The sequence below is a fragment of the Pseudorca crassidens genome, chromosome 2 (genome assembly GCF_039906515.1).
Source record: "Pseudorca crassidens isolate mPseCra1 chromosome 2, mPseCra1.hap1, whole genome shotgun sequence".
Classification (NCBI taxonomy): Eukaryota; Metazoa; Chordata; class Mammalia; order Artiodactyla; family Delphinidae; genus Pseudorca; species Pseudorca crassidens.
Window position 1 is genome coordinate 183,636,129 of NC_090297.1, and position 20,818 is coordinate 183,656,946.

The 20,818-nt window shown below is 42.3% G+C and overlaps 1 protein-coding gene and 1 long non-coding RNA gene across 2 annotated transcripts; one reads left to right on the forward strand and one right to left on the reverse strand.

The window, feature by feature from the left end:
* Positions 1-1,283: 1,283 nt before the first annotated feature.
* On the reverse strand, positions 1,284-6,264 carry ZNF281 (zinc finger protein 281). The gene is made up of 2 exons (XM_067729841.1): positions 6,175-6,264; positions 1,284-6,059 (listed from the first exon to the last, which is right to left on the reverse strand). Exon 2 carries the CDS (start codon positions 6,039-6,041, stop codon positions 3,429-3,431), a length of 2,613 nt encoding a protein of 870 aa, XP_067585942.1. The 5' UTR covers positions 6,042-6,059; positions 6,175-6,264; the 3' UTR covers positions 1,284-3,428.
* A 2,549-nt stretch (positions 6,265-8,813) lies between these two features.
* On the forward strand, positions 8,814-12,873 carry LOC137212286 (uncharacterized). The gene is made up of 3 exons (XR_010937427.1): positions 8,814-9,082; positions 10,205-10,350; positions 10,597-12,873. It is a non-coding gene; the product is annotated as an uncharacterized lncRNA (long non-coding RNA).
* The last annotated feature ends 7,945 nt before the right edge of the window (positions 12,874-20,818 follow it).

The window sequence follows — 20,818 nt, forward strand, 5'->3', positions numbered from 1 at the left end:
GTGTAATACAGAAAACTAAATCTGAGGTAGAAATATTTGTAAACTGTCTGCAACTTTTAAAAAAACATTAAAAATCCTACAGAGTTTTTTTCTCATTTTTTGTTTTCATTATTGAATGAGATTACCTCCCAAATTACTAACAGGCAACTGCTAAATTATGGTAGCCCTTATCTTCAATTTACAGCAGCAAAATAGAAATTCAAAGCCTAGTTTCCTACCTCATACCCTAATACCTTAGAAGTAAAAACCTTAATTTTAAAATTATCATATTCAGATATATACATTCCACACAAAGAAAAAAAAAGGGTGGGGGTCAGTAAACAAAATTAATGTTAGCTTTAATCTAGAACATGTGCAGAGGTATCAAGAGTTGGATTTCAATGCAGAATCAGTGAGATTCTGCTTAGCATGCTTGTTCAAGAAAATGACTATATCTAGGGAATAATCTTGGCAAAGAGAAAACAAATTTACTTTTCCTAATCATATGGGACCACGAGTAGATACGTCTCTACAGAGAAATCCATGTTTATGCTGAACACAAATAATTTATCACTTCTGTACATAGTATCATATACCAAAAAGGCAAAGCCTCGACCTATTCCACCCTTTGATATTTTTATTGATTTTTCAACGTTTGTAGTCACTAAATTTCAAAGCACAATTTTCTCATAGATTTTACACAGACCTACAATTTTTCCCCTTTATCTTTAAAACTTAACATATTCACTAAGTTTCAAACACCTTGTCTGCACCTTAAGTATTCCATGTCTTGGCTCTCTTCTTCTAATATCTATACTTACATCCTTTTGAAACACTGTTAAACTTAGACTAAGCAATACTTTTTTTTCCCCCACTAAGAATGCTCAGGACCACTTTCATTTGTCATACTGTTATTTTGTTACAACCTTTTGGAGTCAAAAAGGATGCACCTAGAACCAAAAGAAACTGGAATCTGATTTAAAATGAAACCTCAATAAATAATCTCTCTGGAATAATATTTAGGATGGCTAACCCCATTTCAATAAAACACGTTCTCATTTCCACACTGTTAAATTCCTATTTTTCCAGATAGTGTGCCTCAAACTGAAGAAAATATTCAACCAATTTTCAAATATAATAAACCTAGAAACACGAAACACTTAAAACACACACGCACGCGTGCGCGCACACACACACACATTCCAGTCCCTAAACTGCAGGTTATACCACTGACATGAATATTTTATGAAATGTAGTTAACAGAAAAATGTGAAAAATGTGACTGGATATTAAGTGATATCTCCTTTCTTCAATTTTGTGATTAACAGGTCTTTTATTGGTAGTAAACTAGAGCAAACAATCAGAATAGTACATATGCAGTATTCAGTACACACAATAAAAGTTAAAGAAATTCAAAACCTGTATAAAACAAAACACTGGAGAAAAATCATACAGCTCAAGAGATACAGTGGTAAAGGTCCTCTCCATCCTTCGATTACAGCTTGTACTCTGTACCCAACAGAACTTACCGCACTTAGCAAAATAAGAAATACATACTTTTTAGTACTGAGTGTATTTAAGAGGATTAAACACATTTTCTAAGGTCCTTGCAATGACAATAAGTGACCCTTTAGCTGGTAAAGCAGACTTAAGGGAGGAAAGTGGGGAAAGGAAATTAACTAGTATGTTGTAACCATTTTAAATAATTTCTCATTTTCCAAACACTGCTTTCATAACAGAAGTGTTTTACACTTGCACAATATTAATTACTTTATTATACATGGAAGCCTGTGGTAGGCTGATTACACAATAAGACTGCAAACAACCAGTGGTACTTTTCTGACGTCAGAAGAGTACATAAGACTGAAACATCACCAAAAGTACATAAAAAACTCATCAGCATAAACATCAAAGTACATTAAAAATATAATCAGGAAAAAAATACAATTGCTAAAAAGTGGTTTAGAGCAGAGCCACTGTCTACCAGTGGCTTCAAATGGCAAATTAGCGTTCATAGCAAGTTTGGATGACTTTACAAGACCCCTGTACAATACTGACTAACGCACCCTTTTAAAATGTACATTACACAGGCTGCAATTTCACAAAGAGGTTCTGATGTCATTACTAAATAAGCCACTCTTCCCCCTCCCATCGGCTCTGTCACCAGTTGGAATTACCACCTTATTAATAACCACAGCTCTGAGCGTGTGGGGCTTTATTATACATGGACATCTGTGTGGGTTCTGTTTTTAAAAAGGGGGAGGGTGGATGTTTATTCTACTGTTTGGATGCCGGAAGGCATAGGAAATGCATAACAAATTACCTATTGGAATGTGAGTCATTCTAAAATTGAAACTGTCCAGATAGAGAGGAGAGGGAACAAGGAAGGCCCAGAGCTCTGAGAGGACAGGTTAAGAACAAAAATAACACAAAATACCCCCGGAAGTGTGGGTGACATGTAGTAACAGAGACGGAGAACAGTGTTTTTAGGCCATGTATAATAAATAACACACACCCCAAATTTCAAAGAATTATGTAATTCCAACTTGGGTTCTAATACTGCAACCAACCAACCACTTGGGCTTCAACACTGTTCCCATCAACTCTTGATGGGAGTCACACAGCCTTGTTACAGTTGGGATAAGGAGAGGGTGCCTTTTTTTTTTTTCTCTTCCTATTATTAAAGCTATCATTCCAGGCTTTGATCAAAGATTCAAGAATATTTGTTCTACCAGGCTGGAATGAATGTGGTTTGGAAGTTCAGAGTACATTTAAAAGCTGCAACAAAATATAGGTAGCCAACATCTCAGAATTTTGGATCAGCCCAGATGGAGACAGCAATTTGAAATGTTTTCGATCCCTTACTTAAATGATGACACGTGTATCGTATCAGCCCAGATAGAGCAATTTGAAATGTTTTCGATCCCTTACTTAAGTAATGAAATGTATTATTATACTATCTGTAAATTGGATATTCCATTACAGTGATAACGTACAGAATTCCCATGCGTTATTACACTTTCCTGAGAGTAAAGCAATTAGAATAACCTTAATCCTAGCAACAAAGTTTTTTTTTTGTTTTTTTGTTTTTGTGTGTTTTTTTTGTTTTCTTTTGTTTTTTTTGTATGGTTTTTTTGTGTTTTTTTTTTGTTTGTTTTTTTTGCATTTAAAACTTTTGGGCTATTCCCTGACGATCTATACATGTAAATTTGATTGCTAAACATTGTCACTTCGAATGTCAAACTAGTTTAATCTATTGATTTTGATTAAAAATCATAATACAAACAGAGCTAAAATCACACTAACAAAATAAACTAAATATGAAAAGTTGCATTGAAAGGGCATTACATTATTCTTAATAGGATCGTGTAGAAACATTCCAATGGCAGTGTTCTCAAAATAAAACAAAATTACATTAGAAGACCTCCAGCCTGGTCACTCTTGGGACCTTACCTGTAACTCTGGCTGGTGGGGGTCTTTCCTCTGGTACTACATGGCTCACTAACATCAGACATCATGTTTGTATACCCTGAGAAATCTGACACTGAAGTCCTTGCTCTATGGTCCACTTCTCCATTAGAGTTCGTGATAAAGGTCATTGGCACCCTGCTGCCCGACTTGAACTGAGAACCGAACGCCTGTGCAAAGTTCTCAATCTGGTACGTTGTTCTGGGCTCTACGTCCTTCTGAGGATCCATCTGGCCGGCTAACTCCTGAGATGGGATCTGAAAGCTCGTTGAGGACTCTAAGTTTTTCTGTTGTTCCTTCTGGCTAGTCAGTTTCTGAGATGAGGACTGGAAGGCTGATGAAGTCTCTAGATTCTTCTGAGAATCTATCAGGTCATCCAGCTCCTGGGAAGGTGTCAACTGCTGATGTGTGGCATCCAAAGCAGACAAATAAAGACCCGGCTGAGACCCAAACAACATCCCAAAAGGAGGCTTTGGCAATGAAGATGGCAACACTGAGGTAACAGACTGGCCGAAACCACACTCCAAAGGAGATGTAGTGTATATCTGTTTTTCTGGAAATAAAGTGTGGTTGTGGAGAGGTGAAGACAGACTGACAAATTGGAAACCGTGTCCCAGAGTAAAACCTGCATTCGTGGATTTCTCGAAAGCCTGTTGGAGGTATTTGGAGTATTCTTGCAACATGCTCGCCTTGTCACTTGAAGCAGTCTGGGTGCCCGGGCTCAAATTTTCTTCTTGAACCAGTTCTGAGTGTTCTCCTGAGGCGTGCAGATCCACTCGTGGTTCTGTTATGTTGAAAGGATCTTCCTTCTGGCTCTCTGACTTGTTGGAGTACTGATCCAAAATACTTTGTAAAACCTCGTCAGGAATTCCCGACTTGTCGTGACAAGACTTAATTTCCGCGTTCAGGGCCGAGGAGTCAATAAGGGACAACGGGGCCTCACTGTCCAAAACACCGACGCCCGCCGACTGAATGACGGACTGCTGGGAGACCATGTGTCCCACGTTCACGGAAAAGGCACTGTTGCTGCTGGCGGTGGGTAGGTATCTTCTTTTCTTTGAGAACTGCATGGCATCGTCATAATTACTGCTTATTTGACCTTGTTTGCCACTTGTACTTTGGAGAAGACTAATGGTCTCCACGCTACTGTTTGACACGATGCCAAGGGAGCCACTCGGTTTCCCAGACAAGGACTTCTGTCCAACTATGTCTGGTAACGGTGACACAAAGTTCAGGTAGTTTTTATCCATGCTCTTCCGGCTTCCTTTCTTAAAGATCAATTTTGGCACCCTCTTCTGGAGTTCCTCTATGCCAGTGCCGATGATGCCCCCACTGGAAGACACAGCAGGCATTTCTACTGAGTAACTCTGCATGTTTATGCTGTTTGACATATGGGATTCATTTGCTTTCCCAGTCTTGGGCTCCTTGTTTTCAACAGCTATGCTTCTCGACTTCGCTTTTCTCCTTGAAGAACTTGTACTTCCCTGAGACAACACAGCCAGGTTACCCACGGTGCTATGGTTGCTGGATGACCCAGGCTCTGCACTGGGCGCCCCCTTCGCCAGGGCTTCGCCGCACGTGCGCCTGTGCTTCAACAGTCTATCAGTCCTTGAGAAATACTGCTGGCAAGTGTCACATTTGTATGGCTTTTCTCCACTGTGCGTCCGCTTGTGTCTCTCCATATGGTACTTCTGGATGAACTTCATGCTGCACTGATCGCACCCGAAGGGCTTCTCCCGGCTGTGGATCTTCTCGTGCCTCTGCAGCAGGTACTTCTGGATGAAGCCCATGCTGCACTGGCTGCACTGGAAGGGCCGCTCTCCGGTGTGGATGAGGACGTGCCTCCGCAGGTGGTAGGAGCTGCGGAAAGCGGCGCTGCAGTGGTCGCAGATGTGAGGTTTCTGGCTTGGGGACAGGACGGCGCCTTCTCCGTCTCCCGCCAGCGACGGCTTGGAAGATGCGCCCGGCTTCCTCTTGGCTTTGATTCCCTGAGATTCTGGCTTTGGCCTCTTGGCCTTCTTGACGCTCGCGTCCGGCTTGGGCTCCTCGGGGCCGCGGGGGTCGTCAGTCCGGCCGAGCAGCACGTCGCGGGGGTGGGGGGCGGGCGGCGGCGGCGGGTGCAGGACGCTCAGGTCCTGGATGACGCCCGGGCCTCCCGCGTCCCCAGCGCCCAGCCCCGGCGCCCGCTCGTCTGCCCCCGCGAACAGCCCCCCGTAGTGAGGATGGGGGGCGCCCGGCGGCTCCTCGGAGTCTGCCGGTTTCTCCTGCTTGATGCTGACCAGCGACTGCAGGAAGCCCCAGGAGGTCCTCTGCGCCGGGAAGGCCGCGCCGGGCGCCGCCGGCTCCTTCTTGAAAGTCACGTCCGGGGCGGGCGCCGGGGGGGGCGCGGCGGCCGGGGCCGCGGCCGGGGCGGCGGCCAGCACGCACTGCGGGGGAGGGGCGGCCGCGCCCGCCGGCCGCGCGAAGCTGGCGACCGGGGGCAGCCGGTGGTTGAACATCACCATGCCCGGCGGGAAGCTGGGCTCCATCTCCGCCCGCCCGCCGCTGCCCGCGCCGCCGCCGCCGCCGCTCAGGAACGCGCTGCCGACTTTCATGCCCCGGAGCAGGCCTGGCTGAGGAGAGGAAGGAGGAGTGGGCCGGCCGCCGGCCGCGGCGCCCCCACCCGCCCCCGGCCCGCGCCCCCGGCCCGTGCCCGCCCGCCCGACGCCGCCCGCGCCCCGCACTTACGGGTCCCGCCGCCGCCGCCGCCGCCGCCGCCGCCGCCTCCAGTTAATAAAAATAACGCCGTCCTCTCCACAATGGAATTAAAAGCCTGCGCGGCACTGCGCAGCCGCGGCGCGGGGCCTGCCGGGAGCTCGGCGACCCGGCCCGAGGGCCGCTGCGCCGGCCAGCGCGCCTGCGCCGCGGCTTCCGCCCGGCCGCCTGTCAATCACTCGGGTGGTTGGGCGGAGGGAGCCCCCGGGAGGGGAGGCCCCGGGCGGCCGGACGCGATTGGTGGGCCGCACGCCGGGCGTCGGGGGGCGGGACCCGGGGCGGGCTGCTGCGCGGCGGCGGCTGAGAAAGGCCGGAGGGAGGGGGATGCTGCGGGGCTGCGGAGTGGGCGGGGGGACGGGCCCGGCCGGCCCGGCCCCCTCGGCTTTGCGGCTTGTAGGCCGGGTGTTGCAGCCGAACCCAGCCCCGGAGGGGGGAGGCTTGGGGCGCTGTGGGTTCTGCCTGTGTGCCCTGAATCTCCAGTGCTCAGCATCTACTGGGACAGGTTGCTTCCGGTACCCCTCCTTGTCTGGCACACACTTTAATAATGGGCGCTTTTCCTCTGCATTTGTGGGAGGGGCCTGCTTTGAAACCGCAGCAGAGGTACCGTTGCAAAAAAAAGGTTGTCTTACTGCCAACCTACCTGAAGGCTACTGAAAGAGGAAGCCGCGTGTAATCCAGGTGCGGCAGCCCTGTAAAACACGCCCACACGCATACTTTATCATCATCAGATGTTCTTTAAATGCCCACAGGCCTTCTCAGTCTGTCTAAGAGTCCGCAGGCCCTGTTGTATTGCTGCCTGGCCCTCTATGTTATTTATGAAAAATCGACTGCCAGGCCCTTCTAAGAGTGCTACTCAGATCCACTCTGCCCTCCCCAGTACAGAATACTGAGAAACGCAAGCAAAATCACTAATTGTTCTCTTAAGGAAACGTACAAAGTAAAATCTTGAAATCAAAGAGCAACAAAAATCAAACAAATATTTATTCCGTGCCTAATGTACACACAAGGCACCCACTTTCATGTTAAGTGAAAATCTAAACCAGCAACTCTCCTAACCAAGAGTGTGTGTAAAGCACAGGATTATTTTTCATAAAAGAACCAGCACCATGACAATAATTTCTTTCCATGGTACGTTTTCATGATGAAATTACAAGTCAATTGTCTCACAATATTTCTAGCCAAATAACTTATCATAGTTAAGTAATAAATGACTTCTCTGAGAAATTTTGCAACTGGAATCATAAAGATTATCAACTAATCCTTACAGGCCCCTCTGAGCCTGCTCAAAAACTTGTAATGACTATGTAATGAGTATTTTGAGACAAGAAATATTAGTATTTTTCTAACTCCATGCAACTACATAGAAGTATTCTGCCACTTAAACTGTGAAACTCTAATACCGTCAAGTATATTTCAGTGTTAAAAGACTGAAAACTCAAAAACTTAAGGCAGTTGTAAAATATTAGTCAACGCCTATGAGAAATGAGGCTGTCCCTTTGCTCAGGGTGGCAGTGTTTAATGGTAAGCCGGGATGCATATAAGCTAGTCCAAGCATGAAGGGCAGCAGGACACTCATATGAAAAGCCAACTTTGTTCCTCAGTTATCAAGATAAGAAACCTGTCATTTCTCTCATTCACTCTGTCAGCCTTGAGATACTCCAAGCAGACTTACCTCTGTGTTGTACACCCCATATATCAGGAAGATGAAGAGACCCTGTAAAAGAAAATGGAGGGAAAAAGCTGTTAACGCTAATCATTTCAGCAGCAGGAATACCTGAAATCAACTTTCCTGGGAACAGACAAAAGAAGACACACTTCATCAAGGTCAATTTATTTATCTATTCTTCAATGTCAGAAGCTGTACCTTGAGCATTTATAAGATAACATACCAGCACATCACTTATAGTCCTTGTGCTATTCACTTCTTTAGACTACAGCAAGTAGGAAAAATTTGTTACAGTCTTCAACAGGGTAGAAAAAAATCTTTAATATTAAAGTATAAAAGAGCTAAAAGGATAAAACTTAAAGGGTAATAAGTGTGAATCGTTTTTAAATAATATTTAAAATGCCAGTTCAAGTTAAGAAACTTTCACATCATCAGCTGTTGTGAGACTGCACGCATTGTTATTGTTTGCTATGTATAATAAAATTCCAAATATCTGCTATTTACTAGTTCTTAGCATTAGAAAAATACTTAATTGCAGTATATAAATTAAATCTCTCTCTTAAATCTAAAATCTTAAATTTTTAAAATAAATAAAACTGTAACGATTTAAACTTAGTAGAGATAATAGGGAACAAGAAATTTCCCATGTGTTTTTGTCTTACAGAGGAAAGAAAAATCTATATTGTACTAGTCTTGTTAGGTACTAATAAACCAAATATTAAGTAGGGGTCTGGACTAAAATCTGGATATGATTCAAATAGTTAAGTAGTATGGCATTTTCAAAAGGAAAATATTACAGGAAAATTTAAATATTTGTTTTACCTCTGAATCCTTACACATTACAGATTATGGAAAACATCCTAGAACAAGGAAACTGAATAAAACAGAAATGAGTTTTGTTCTTGTTAGTTTCTTTTTTAACAGACTTTATTTTTCCTGTTGCAGAGCACAGGCTCCGGAGGCGTCAGGCTCAGCGGCCATGGCTCAGGGCCCAGCCGCTCCGCGGCATGTGGGATCTTCCCGGACCGGGACACAAACCCGTGTCCCCTGCATCGATCGGCAGGCGGACTCTCAACCACTGCGCCACCAGGGAAGCCCCAGACTTTATTTTTTAAGAACAACTTTAGATTTACAGAAAAGTTGAGAAGATAGTACTGAGGGTTTGCATATATCTGCACCCAGATTCCCCTATTATCAACATTTTACAATAGTATAGTACGTTTTTTACAATTAATCTTTTTAGTTTTCAATACTCCTATATATAATTTCAGAAACTAAAACTATTGTAGTACATGTATTTGTATTAGTAAGAAAGACATAGTTTTGCACAATCAAAAATTTCCATGTGGGTCATAAACTTTTAAAAATTTAATGACAGAGTTTTTCATTGTGTATATATGATTTTCCAAAGCTCGGTATCGACATGCAATCCCATCTTTCAGGTTGCCTTTGTCAAGATCTACAGAGTGCAGAGTGAATTCAAGCGGCTTAGATAATACTCATTTTCTAGGCTGTTTGCCCATATTCTAGATCATTCAAGAAAAAAATATATACTTCTTTCTCTGATTTATGAAAAAGACTAGAAGATAATTGACAGTCGTCCTTCCCTTAGTAATTGCTAATTCTTATTTCGTATTGTGTTATATACATATAAAATTAAGTCATTCAAACTTTAATTCTATTTGTGAGATAGGACTATTTTGCTTTGTGCAATAGATGAGGTTTTTTTTTAGAATTTAACATTAACACTTTATTATATTTGCTTAATTGCCTATTTATCAATCTGTCCATTCCTCTATCACCCATCAACCCATTTTCCTTTTTGGTGCATTTCACAAGTAAGTTGCAGAAATCAGTACGCTTTTCCTAAACTCAATATTGTTTACAGTAATAGATGAGTTCTTGATAAATACGGTTTCCTGAGTATTGAACAACATGCACTGTGATTTCTGTACGTTAAAAATTCAGCTGTTTGCATGAATCTATATGATGCTTTGAAAAAATCAAAGAGCCATTCTATAATGTGTATAATCACTCCTATAATTTATCTATCCTGTAAACTCAATTTTCTCCAAGAGAAAACAGTAAAAAAAAAAAAAAAAAAAAATTCACATTTTTCCCCATGTCTTGGTAAAGTGAGGAGAATATTTGTATTTACTGCACTTCTGTGTTCTTGTTACACATTTTAAATTTTAATACACTTAATCCTTAAAGTAATGTAAAATGATCAACAACAAAAATCTCCCGTTAAAAAAGGGATGTAGACTGAAAAGGGATTTTAAGTAACGGCAGCTTCAGTCTCAAAAGTTTCTTCTCTTTCTCCTTTTTCTTCAACAGAAGCACTGAAGAGCATGATTGAGCAAACCCCCAAAGGATGACTTCCCAAGACCCCGAAAGGGTCTGAAACTCCAAGTCACTCCAAGGAAAGTCTGCCTTTCTTTCTCCGGGGCTATCCACCTGATACCACCACAACCAGTTGAAAGGTCAAACATTAGGAATAATTAATTAATTTAATTGCATGCTTCACACATGATGCCATTTCCCCCACTGATGTTACCAGCTGTTGACAGTTGTGATAGTTTAGACCTAACTCTGCAGAACTTCATAAACCCTTCACTACCGGATACACATCCCATTTCCTGTATTTCCCAACGAGAAAAATGAAATCAGAAACAGCGAAACATAAAAATCTTAAGCCATAACTATGAGCCACTTCTTAATCCCTGCAGAGAATACCTTTAAGAACAGCTGGAAGGAACCAACCGCCAAACTTCAACCGGCACTGAGGTTTCTGGAACTCCTTATACCAACATTCTGTCCTACCGAAGAGTGAATATTGAAGTATGCCACATCTCTGCAATGAATGACCCCCACGTCTGTTAGGAAGTTTCTGCGATTCCATCCATAGACATACCCGTCCATCATATATTTGGAGTATCTATCTATAGAGGTACCAATTTCTCAATATTTTAGTCCCGGTAAAATTAACACTTATTGGGCAGGAATCTCCCAAGGGTGGCTGGATTCCTGTAACATGTGTGTGTTTCATGGGCAAGAGCCAGGACTAGGGAAAGAACACCAGGGTGTTGCATTTAACACTGTACAGGAGTTAAAAACAGAAACTTAAGGGAAGGGGGCGGGAATCTCCTCTATTTCTTTATTCTCATTTATCTATGAAATGTTCAAAACTGAGGCAGCTTTGTAAATACTTTCATTGTTACAGAAGTCCATGGAACAGTATCTGCGGAAGGATTCAAGGGCCAACATCTAATCTGTTATTTTTATATTGATTGGCCTTGAGTTTTCATAGGACACGTCATGACTGCAACAAAATAATCTTCTTTTAAGTGCTAATATGTTCTTTCCTGGCGATACAAAGAACAGGAAAGATGCCACCATACACAGTACATTACCTACTCAAGAATCTGAATAAGATTAACAATGCTAATATATGTATAGCCCCCTCAAAGCACTTTCATTTACATAATTCCGTTCGTTCCTCACTACAATACTGCCAAGTAGGCGACGGGCGTATTACTAGCTTTATTTTAGATATGGGCATTTGGAGGTTTGCTCAAAGTGCCACGATGCTGACAGGTTGGCGAAGCCAAGGACATATGTTCTCACTCCTCACACGATGCTTTTTCACACACACACTGCCTTCAATAGACCCTTTCATAACTTAAGTCACCAGCAGCAAGATAATGCAATTGGTAAGATCTTTGAAAGCTGAGGTTTGTCGAAAGCATTTTGCAGTTTGATTAGCTCAAGGTCAGGGACTCGGTATCCAGTAATAACCCTGCTCCTCTGCCAGTCTAAGAGGGCCTGGCGAGTGCGGCAGGAAATTGGCTTCACAACAGAGATTCTCAGTTGCTATGTGCCAGGCTCTGTCTTTTGTACTTTCCTACCAAATTCTCATTCAATGATGTATACTTGCTAGTTGCCGGGAAACATATCTTTTCCCATCAAAAGGCTGCTAGGTAACCGCATAGTCAAACATCCTTATCATTATCAGCATCTACTGAACTTCTTTGAATGTATGGCCCTAAGCTGTGTGCTTTTATTTATTTATAAATCACGCTCCAACCTACCTGCTATAAACAATTCCCGTTTGGGGGGCAAAATCCCATAGAAACAAAGCATCAGTGGACATTGGCATGTGTGCTCCGGGTTGCTCCTGGCAGCACTGGGTAAGGTGGCAAAGACCTGGAAACAACTGCAGGCCCTTCAAGCTAGGAATAGCTGAATAAATTGTGGTATCTTTAGCCCCTAGGATATTAGGCAGCCGAAGGAGTGAGCTAGAGCTATGTTTATTAGCCTGGAGAGAGTCCCATGCATTGTTAAATGAGAAAAGGAAGAGGAACAGACCCGTGCATTATATAGTCTCATTTTTGCCAAAAGGACGGCAAAACCTTCCTTTCCTCCTCCCCAAATATAACTGATTCAACAGGAGAAAAGGGTGGAAAGATTCACACCAAACCTTTGTCACTGGTTTCCTAAGGGGAAGGATGGACGGAGAAGACGCAAGTCAGAAACAGGGGGGACAGAAACTAACTAGAAAAACAGGCATGACTTGGTCAACAGAAGAGGTGAAATGTAAAATTCTACAGAGCATATTGCCATAAATATAGCAAACAGAATCTGCACCTGGATAAGGATCTAAATATAAGATGAACAAATAAAATATTGATTTGAGGTTAAGACTGTGAGGGTTTGTTTTTTTAAGATTCCTATTATTTTAATATAAAGATGACAGTAAATTTGAACCAACAACATGTAAGTGTGTTTATTTAAAGTGAAGTTATGTTAAAATGGGTTTATATTTTTACAGTAAATGTATATTCATTGTGGTTAATGGACTAAAAGAAACGTAAGCAGTTTAAACAGTAGAACAAATACTTTGTTTTGCCAGGGAAAGAGGGTGGATCGTGTGTGGAAGGGGAGCTAGCATCTATTAAGGAATGGCCTCTTTTGTGTTATGCATTTGATTTGATACTGTTCTCAAGATCTGGTTCTTTTTTTTTTTTTTGACATCTTTATTGGAGTATAATTGCTTTACAATGGTGTGTTAGTTTCTGCTCTATAACACAGTGAATCAGTTATACATACACATATGTTCCCATATCTCTCAAGATCTGGTTTTTGAAGGAGTAGGAAGGGTGATCAGGGAGATGGCTGGAAGAGAGTCTGGGTGAGAGAAGGAAAAGCCCAGCTTGGCGAGAGCATAGAGCTCTCCAGGGGACCTGCCTCAGTTCACAGTTGCTAGACCAAGCGGTTTTCAAGTGAGAGGGGAAACTGATGAAAACCAGACAGTGGACACGACCAGCTGTAAGTCATGCCAAGGAATTCAGCCACTCTTCTCTCTTCTCTAGGAAAGGGGGATCCTTAAAGATTGTGAATCAGGAAAGTGATGTCATGAGTTTTCTGTTTTGTTTTGTTTTCAAGTAACACTAGCAGCAATAAGGGAGATGGGTTGAAGCAGCACAGGGTACAGGCAGGGCAACCAGTTAGGAGGTAAGAGAAACCAGGGAAAGAGAACCAAGACAAAGGAAATGGTTATGAGGACTCAGAGATGCTTAGGAGGTACCATCAAACGGACATGGATGCTGACTGCACATGGAGGGTACAGGGGCGAGCTGAGTTACAGATGATTCTTGGATTTCTGGCTCTGAGGATGGGGCGGGGGCTTACCATTTCCTAAGATAGCGGGCTTTCTCTAGTTGCGGCGAGCGGGGGCTACTCCTCGTTGCGGTGCGCGGGCTTCTCATTGCGGTGGCTTCTCGTGTTGCGGAGCACGGGCTCTAGGCATGCGGCCTTCAGTAGTTGTGACGCGTGGGCTTCAGTAGTTGTGGCGCACGGGCTCTAGAGCGCAGGCTCAGTAGTTATGGCGCACGGGCTTAGTTGCTCCGGGGCATGTGGGATCTTTCCGGACCAGGGCTCAAACCCGTATCCTCTAGCATTGGCAGGCAGATTCTTAACCTCTGTGCCACCAGGGAAGCCCAAATTTATTATCTTATATATGTTGAATGCGAGTGTGGTCTGGTGAGTGATTGGACACAGAAGTTTGAGCCTTTAGGAAGGATACCTGGGATAAAGATATGGATTCGGGGGTCATCAGAGTACAGATGGAAACTGAAACCATCAACTAGGTAAATATGTTAGCATGTAAATGGAGGTGATGGCTTTGGACAGGGTTCTGGGAAATGTCATCTCTGCTCTAGAGATGAGCAGAAAGAAAAGAACCAGCGATAAACAACAAGGTCCTGCTGTTTGGCACAGGGAACTGTATTCAATATCCTGCGATAAACCACAATGGAAAAGAACATGCATATATGCATAACTGAGTCACTTTGCTGTACGGCAGAAGTTAAACACAACATTGTAAATCAACTATACTTCAATAAATTTTTTTTTTTTTCTTTTTTTGCGGTACGCGGGCCTCTTACTGCTGTGGCCTCTCCTGTTACGGAGCACAGGCTCCGGATGCGCAGGCTCAGCGGCCATGGCTCTCGGGCCCAGCCGCTCCGTGGCATGTGGGATCTTCCCGGACCGGGGCGCGAACCCGTGTCCCCTGCATCGGCAGGCGGACTCTCAACCACTGTGCCACCAGGGAAGCCCTTCAATAAAATTTTTTAAGAAAAGAAAAAGAAAAGAATCAATGAAGGAGTCAGGTTAAAAGAGGGCGTTTTCATGGAAGCAAGGAAGCGAGTTTCAAGAAGGAAGAAACGATTAACAGCAAACATAGGTTAAAGGGTTCCAGTCCTAGCCCTGCCACTTACTAGCTGTGTGAGGTCGGGCAAAGTATTAAACATCTCTGTCCCTCACTTTCATCTTGTGTAAAAGGCACACAATCCTTGTACCTGTTTCATCGGATTGTTACAGGAATTAAATGGGTTAAGAGTGTAAAGTGCTTACAACAGATCCTGGCATGAGGTAACTGCTGTTGAGTGCTTGATCAATCGTCACAGTAAGATCGAATAAGAGGCCCCAAAACGCCCCTGGACTTGGGAGTTATTACTCATTCCACTTAATATTTGTGTCCCTACTGTATGTCAGGCACTGAGGGCATAGTCATGAACAAAACCTTGAACTTGCCCTTGACGGAACTCATACTCTGGTGAAGAGCATTTATTGGATGCAGACTACGTGTGCTGTTCTCATCACCTGACGAGCATTACCCTCTCACTCCTCACGGTTACCCTATGATGTGGGTACCATGATTATCCCCATTTTACAGATAAGAACACTGAGTAGCACAGGGCTGGGGGGCTCAGCAAAGTCCCAGTGGCAGAAGCAAGCTTTGAACTGAGCTGGACTGGCTCCGGAGAACACCTCTTCACCTCTACATGTGTCCTCTCCACGTAGCTGCTGTTGACCTCAGAAACAGTGGCTGTAGACGCATGAGGATGGGGATGAGGGTGGCACGAATACAGACTGCAGTTAAGTTGACCATTGAATGGCACGTCGTTAACCGAGGGGGAGATTGCAAGTATTTCCACAGAGAAGCAAACCAGCGAAGTCCAAGCTTGTGGGTTTGTGGTGAATGTATTTTGCTTGCATGGTAGAGTAAGAAACGCTAAAGTGTGGAATAGTAAGCCTGTCCTTTGCTCAAGTCTGTCTCAAATACCTGTTTCCACTATTCCTTTGCAATGAGCTGGAGGGGCACAAGACTAAGGTGTCTAGTGAATACCTGAAGGGCATATATTCGGTCCTATTTATTGAAGCAAGTTCAGTATAATTGAAATATCAGATCCACGTGTGGCAGAATCTCATTCTATTACAAAAATCAAAGAAGATGAAATGTATCCTCCACCAAATTTGAGATCGCTAAAGCTTGCAGAGGAGAGATCAGAATTTTTGGGTCGATGTAAAAAAATCTAAAGAGTAGCCTCACCTTTTCTTGCTCTGGTTCTGAATAAGTGGGTCTCAGGAATCTGCATGGTTAACGCATATCCCATTTGTTCTGATGCATCATAAACTTTAAGAATTCATTCCAGCTCCACCGTGCACTAGCTCTGTGACCTAGAGCAAATGACTCCCCCTCTCTGTGCTTCAATTACCTCATTATATATGGCGATAATAATAGTACCTACCTTGGAGATTTGTTGGGAGAGTCAAATGAGCTACATTTTTAGCACACACCTGGCTCAAAATAAGCATTGTGTACATGTTTGTTATGTACAATAAACAAATCACTGGGTTTTTTTTAGGTATAGTTGATTTACAATATATTCGTTTTAGGTGTACAACATAGTGATTCAAAATTTTATAGATATACTCCGTTTATAGTTATTGTAAAATATTGGTATATTCCCTGTGCTGTAAAATACATCCTTGTACCTTATTTTATACACAGTAGTTCGTGTTTTAAGGGATAATCAGCAAATATAAGAGTCTGTTTGACTTTAGGGAGGTTGGAGTTTGCCTTATTTGAAGACCGAATGAATTCTGTCTTGCAACGATTTTCAGGTGGTGTAACCAAAAGGCTGTAGGGAGTAAACAAATTAGGAAGAATTTCAGGACAGAATGTAAAGAATTTTGGCAACAAAAGTTTTCTTCTAAAGTTTTTTTGAAGTTAAGATGACTGGCTAGATATGCTCTAAGGCTTGCATTATATGAGAGTTAGCACTTTACAGCTCTATGCTACAAGGACTTCAAAATATAGTTTAAATATTATATGAGTCAGGACCCTTTTGGTTGCAAATGACAGAAACCCAACTCAAACCAGATGAGACACATAAAATGAGAGGAGATTTATTGTAAGGATACTGGGGTAGCTATCAGAATGGAATAAATAGTTGAATAATTAAATCTCAGAATGGCAAAAAGAGGGATGTAAAGCCTTCTCTGCCTGTTTCTCGACCATCCTCCCAGATCCTTCTCCTCTGGTGGGAGATGTTGTGCCCCATAGGTCCAGGCTCTCATTCTCGTGGCTCTATAGACAACAGCAAAAATGGCTTTTCTCTCTGAAGTCCTGAGATAGGATTCTGCTCCATTTGAGTCACATGTCCCTCAGTGGACCAATCACGGTGGTCTGAGGAGTGGACAGTTGTGACTGGTTCACACTGGTTTACAGTCTTACCCCTTAATCAATCCTGTGACCAGAAAAACAAGATCGTAAGAGAAGGTGGTCTCTTCCATTCGGACTACTGGGATAGAGCCATGGGGGAGGGATAAGACAGGAATGTCGGCTCCCCCAGAAAGTGTTTACTGCAGACGTGGTCACTGTCCCCAGGACTCACAACCTAGTGGGAGAGCAAAACAAATAAGTCTGTATATAAGAAATACAGACACACATAAATTGAAAAAATTAATAAATGCAAAATAAATAATGAACTCCTATCAATGAACAGAAGAAATAATATTGCTTTGAATCTGACCAATTCGGTGTTCTGCGTTAATAATGTTTCCAGTGAGTTAAGTCTGCTTTGAAATGTTGATTTGAATCCTAAATAAGTTTATCGAGCATTTTAAAAAACTGCAGAAAGGCGAATACATGTGGATTATGGAATTAAAAGAATGCAAAGTTAAATATTAAAGGATCCCTGGTGAATTGGGATTATGAGTCTTAAAAGAGGAGAGAATATCATAGCGACCAATGAGACATCTCCTGCCCAAGAGACAAAGATTATGTGAAAAAACCTGCTTGGATGGAAAATCCTGATTAGAATCTTTGTAGTTTTCCGTTAAGTCCAAAATAGTTATTTACTCTGGAAAATGGCAGAGTTATTAAAGGAATTCTAAGAAGTAAATCACCATAGAGGCTATAATAATGTAAAGGTACATAAGAATAATTAGAAGGGGGAGCGGAGGAAAGGAAGCAGAGAACCACATGAGGAAGATATTGGAAAATCCCAAGTGAGAGTTTACCAGAATGAAGGCAAGCAGTGAGAACAGAGGTGAATGAAAAATCTGAACATGTTCGGAAAATAAAGTTGTGAAGTTTGATTGACTAGATACAAGAAACCAAAGAAACATCAGTGTCAAAGAAACGTGAATATTTTAAACTTGAAGGTGGAACAGCAAAGGGGGATTTGTGATAATAATGTGGACAGTAGGGTCATTGGGCGGAGACTGAAAGGGGCTTAACCAGACTGTTTTGCCAGAAAGGTACATGAGTGGATGTAGGGAAAAAAAGAAAGAGAGGGTTGGTTTTCCGACAAAGTGTACAATTTAAAAAACAACACTCTGCTGGATCAGATTTTGCAAAACAACCCACATTATAATTACGAAAGTGAGTGAGAATACCACAGACCTTCCTATTCTGTGCATATTCTATTTTCTATGTAATACAATTACCATCCCCCAGCTATGGTGGCTTCACTGATACTTTAGTCACTTCAATCCTATTAAAATTTTAATATTTCCTAATTCAAGACATTGATTTTTGACAAACATAATGGAATTTTACAGGAGGTGCTGTTTGGTGTCTGGATTAACCTAAAAGTCACCGGTGTCAAATGGAACATGCACAGGTTTGTTTCTAACTTTATTATAACCTTTCTGCCGAGTTTTCAAACCATCAGGATCTGTGCTCCTTCGGACATAAACTTCATATTTGCTTTTGTAATCTTAGTGGAACATAGCGGGGTACTTCAAATGACCACTAAATGACAGAAATAGAGGCTGTAAGAGTGACTTAGTGGCTTACCCAGCTTGCACTGCTGGTAAGTGGCCAATCCAAAACTGGAATTCAGGTCCCCTGGCTCCTAGACTCATATACAGCCCCCCTTAACACCACGCCCGCAGCTTGCACTCTTTTATAAAGAATTCTCTTAGGTCTCGATACCAGGTAAAGCTGCCCTGCTGAGCTGAACTTGGTTTTCATTGTAAGGAAACTGTGACTCTTACGATTAACTTGCTCTGGCCACTGGATGCTCAAGATGGCCTGCCGTTAGCACCTTTGTCCTTTGTCCTAATTTCTGAGTCTCTCTATAAACCATCTCAAACCCTCTTTGGAAAAGATTAGAAACAAATGTACATTCAGCAAATATTTAAAGCCCAGCGCGGTCCCTGTGGTTAAGAATGATTACCTCTTGACTTCGTATTTATAATGACCCGTTTTCTCTTTCGTAGCTTTGGTGTGAATTTCCCAAGCTATTTGATTCTTTATTGAAAATGAACATAAAACTCGACTCCTGGATTACTCAAGGAAAGATTTAACCTGTTAGAAAAAGCCTTGACTAAAGAGAAGAATGTTTAAGGAAATATATTGATAATATATGACATACAGATATGACAAGCAAGTATATTGATATGATAGAACATTTTAAGACATTAAAAATATTTTTTATGAAAAGTTTTTAATAATGTGGGAAAGTATTTAAGATACATGAGTGAAGAAAAACAGGATAAAAAATGTATTATCTCAGGGTTTCCCTGGTGGCGCAGTGGTTGAGAGTCCGCCTGCCGATGCAGGGGACGCGGGTTCGTGCCCCGGTCCGGGAAGATCCCACATGCCGCGGAGCGGCTGGGCCCGTGAGCCATGGCCGCTGAGCCTGCGCGTCCGGAGCCTGTGCTCCGCAACGGGAGAGGCCACAACAGTGAGACTCCCACATACCGCAAAAAAAAGAAAAAAAAATGTATTATCTCAGCTATGGAAAAGAAAATGCATTTAAAGAGAAAAGAAGGAAATATGGCAAAGTATTAATGATGATTACTTTGAGTTGTAGGATTATGGGTAATTTTTATTTTCCATATACTACTATATATTTTTCAAATTTTTCTACTTCTCTTATTATCAGAAATATATTTTCTAAAAATGGATTTTAAAAGATTTCTTTTCTTTTCATTTTTTTTTCTGGTCACAAGGCTTTGCCAGATCTTAATTCCTCCACCAGGGATTGAACCCGGGCCCTTGGCAGTGAAAGTGCCGAGTCCTAACCACTGGACCGCCAGGGAACTCCCTTAAAAGATTTTTTAATAGTATGGGGCAATAAACATTCTAGGCTGTTAAATGACAAAAATCTGCATACAAATTTGTATCACAATATAATCACAATGATACAATAATATGCATAGAAAAAAGTGGACAAAAATACACCTAAATGTTGCTACTACGTGGCAACATTTAAGGAAATGTCCTTTTCATGCATTTTTTTCTTTCTCTTATTTCTCCAGTGGGTTTGTGTTTCTTTTGTAGTCAGAACCGCCAATCCAAATAATATAAAAAAAGACCCCATGGACATACAAACCTAATAAATCTAAAATATCCAGGGTTGCTGCTCCACTAATTACTTGTGATCTCTAGCTGTCATAAATGTAGACTTCCACTTGCATTTTAAAAAGATGTCGCTACACACTTGCGGGAGAGTTTTGCAAAAGTAGCTTAACATTTTAGCAGAAACTGACGACCTGTTAAGTTTCCTAGAACATCCCAGAAGATCAGAGCTAAGGACGACCTCCACACTTCCTGTTGTGTCTGGAAGATAATGACATGGCATGGACAGTCTAAGGCCAACAGGGGCATCGTGCTGTTTTGCCGTCTGGAAACAGAACATGGGGGAGACAAGTTGTTGCTACAAACCCAGAAAAGGCTGTAGTAGCCTCTTCTGTGGAATTCAGGTAAATTGTTCCAGGCAAACAAATTCACTGAGCGATTACCATGGTCTGTTGAAAAACTCTAAAAACAAAGAAAACCTCAAAATATTGGCATGTTGAATCGAGTTGCATCTTCTTCCAAAAGCCAACTATGGTTCTTGGAACACGTACCATTTGAACTTAGAGTATATAGTTCAGTAGTTTCTCAGGCCAAGGTGCTAAACTGGCCTGACGTACCCTTCAGGTAGAACTTCATCAGGACCTACATTCCCTGAACAAATACTGTGGAGCTCATACTGTGAGCATGTGTTGCTGAATGCTTCTGTTGCCCAAATATTCAACTTTCAGATTTCTAGTCTCCAGACCGTCTCATCAAATTCAAGGGCTCCTCTATTACACGTATACCAGTTG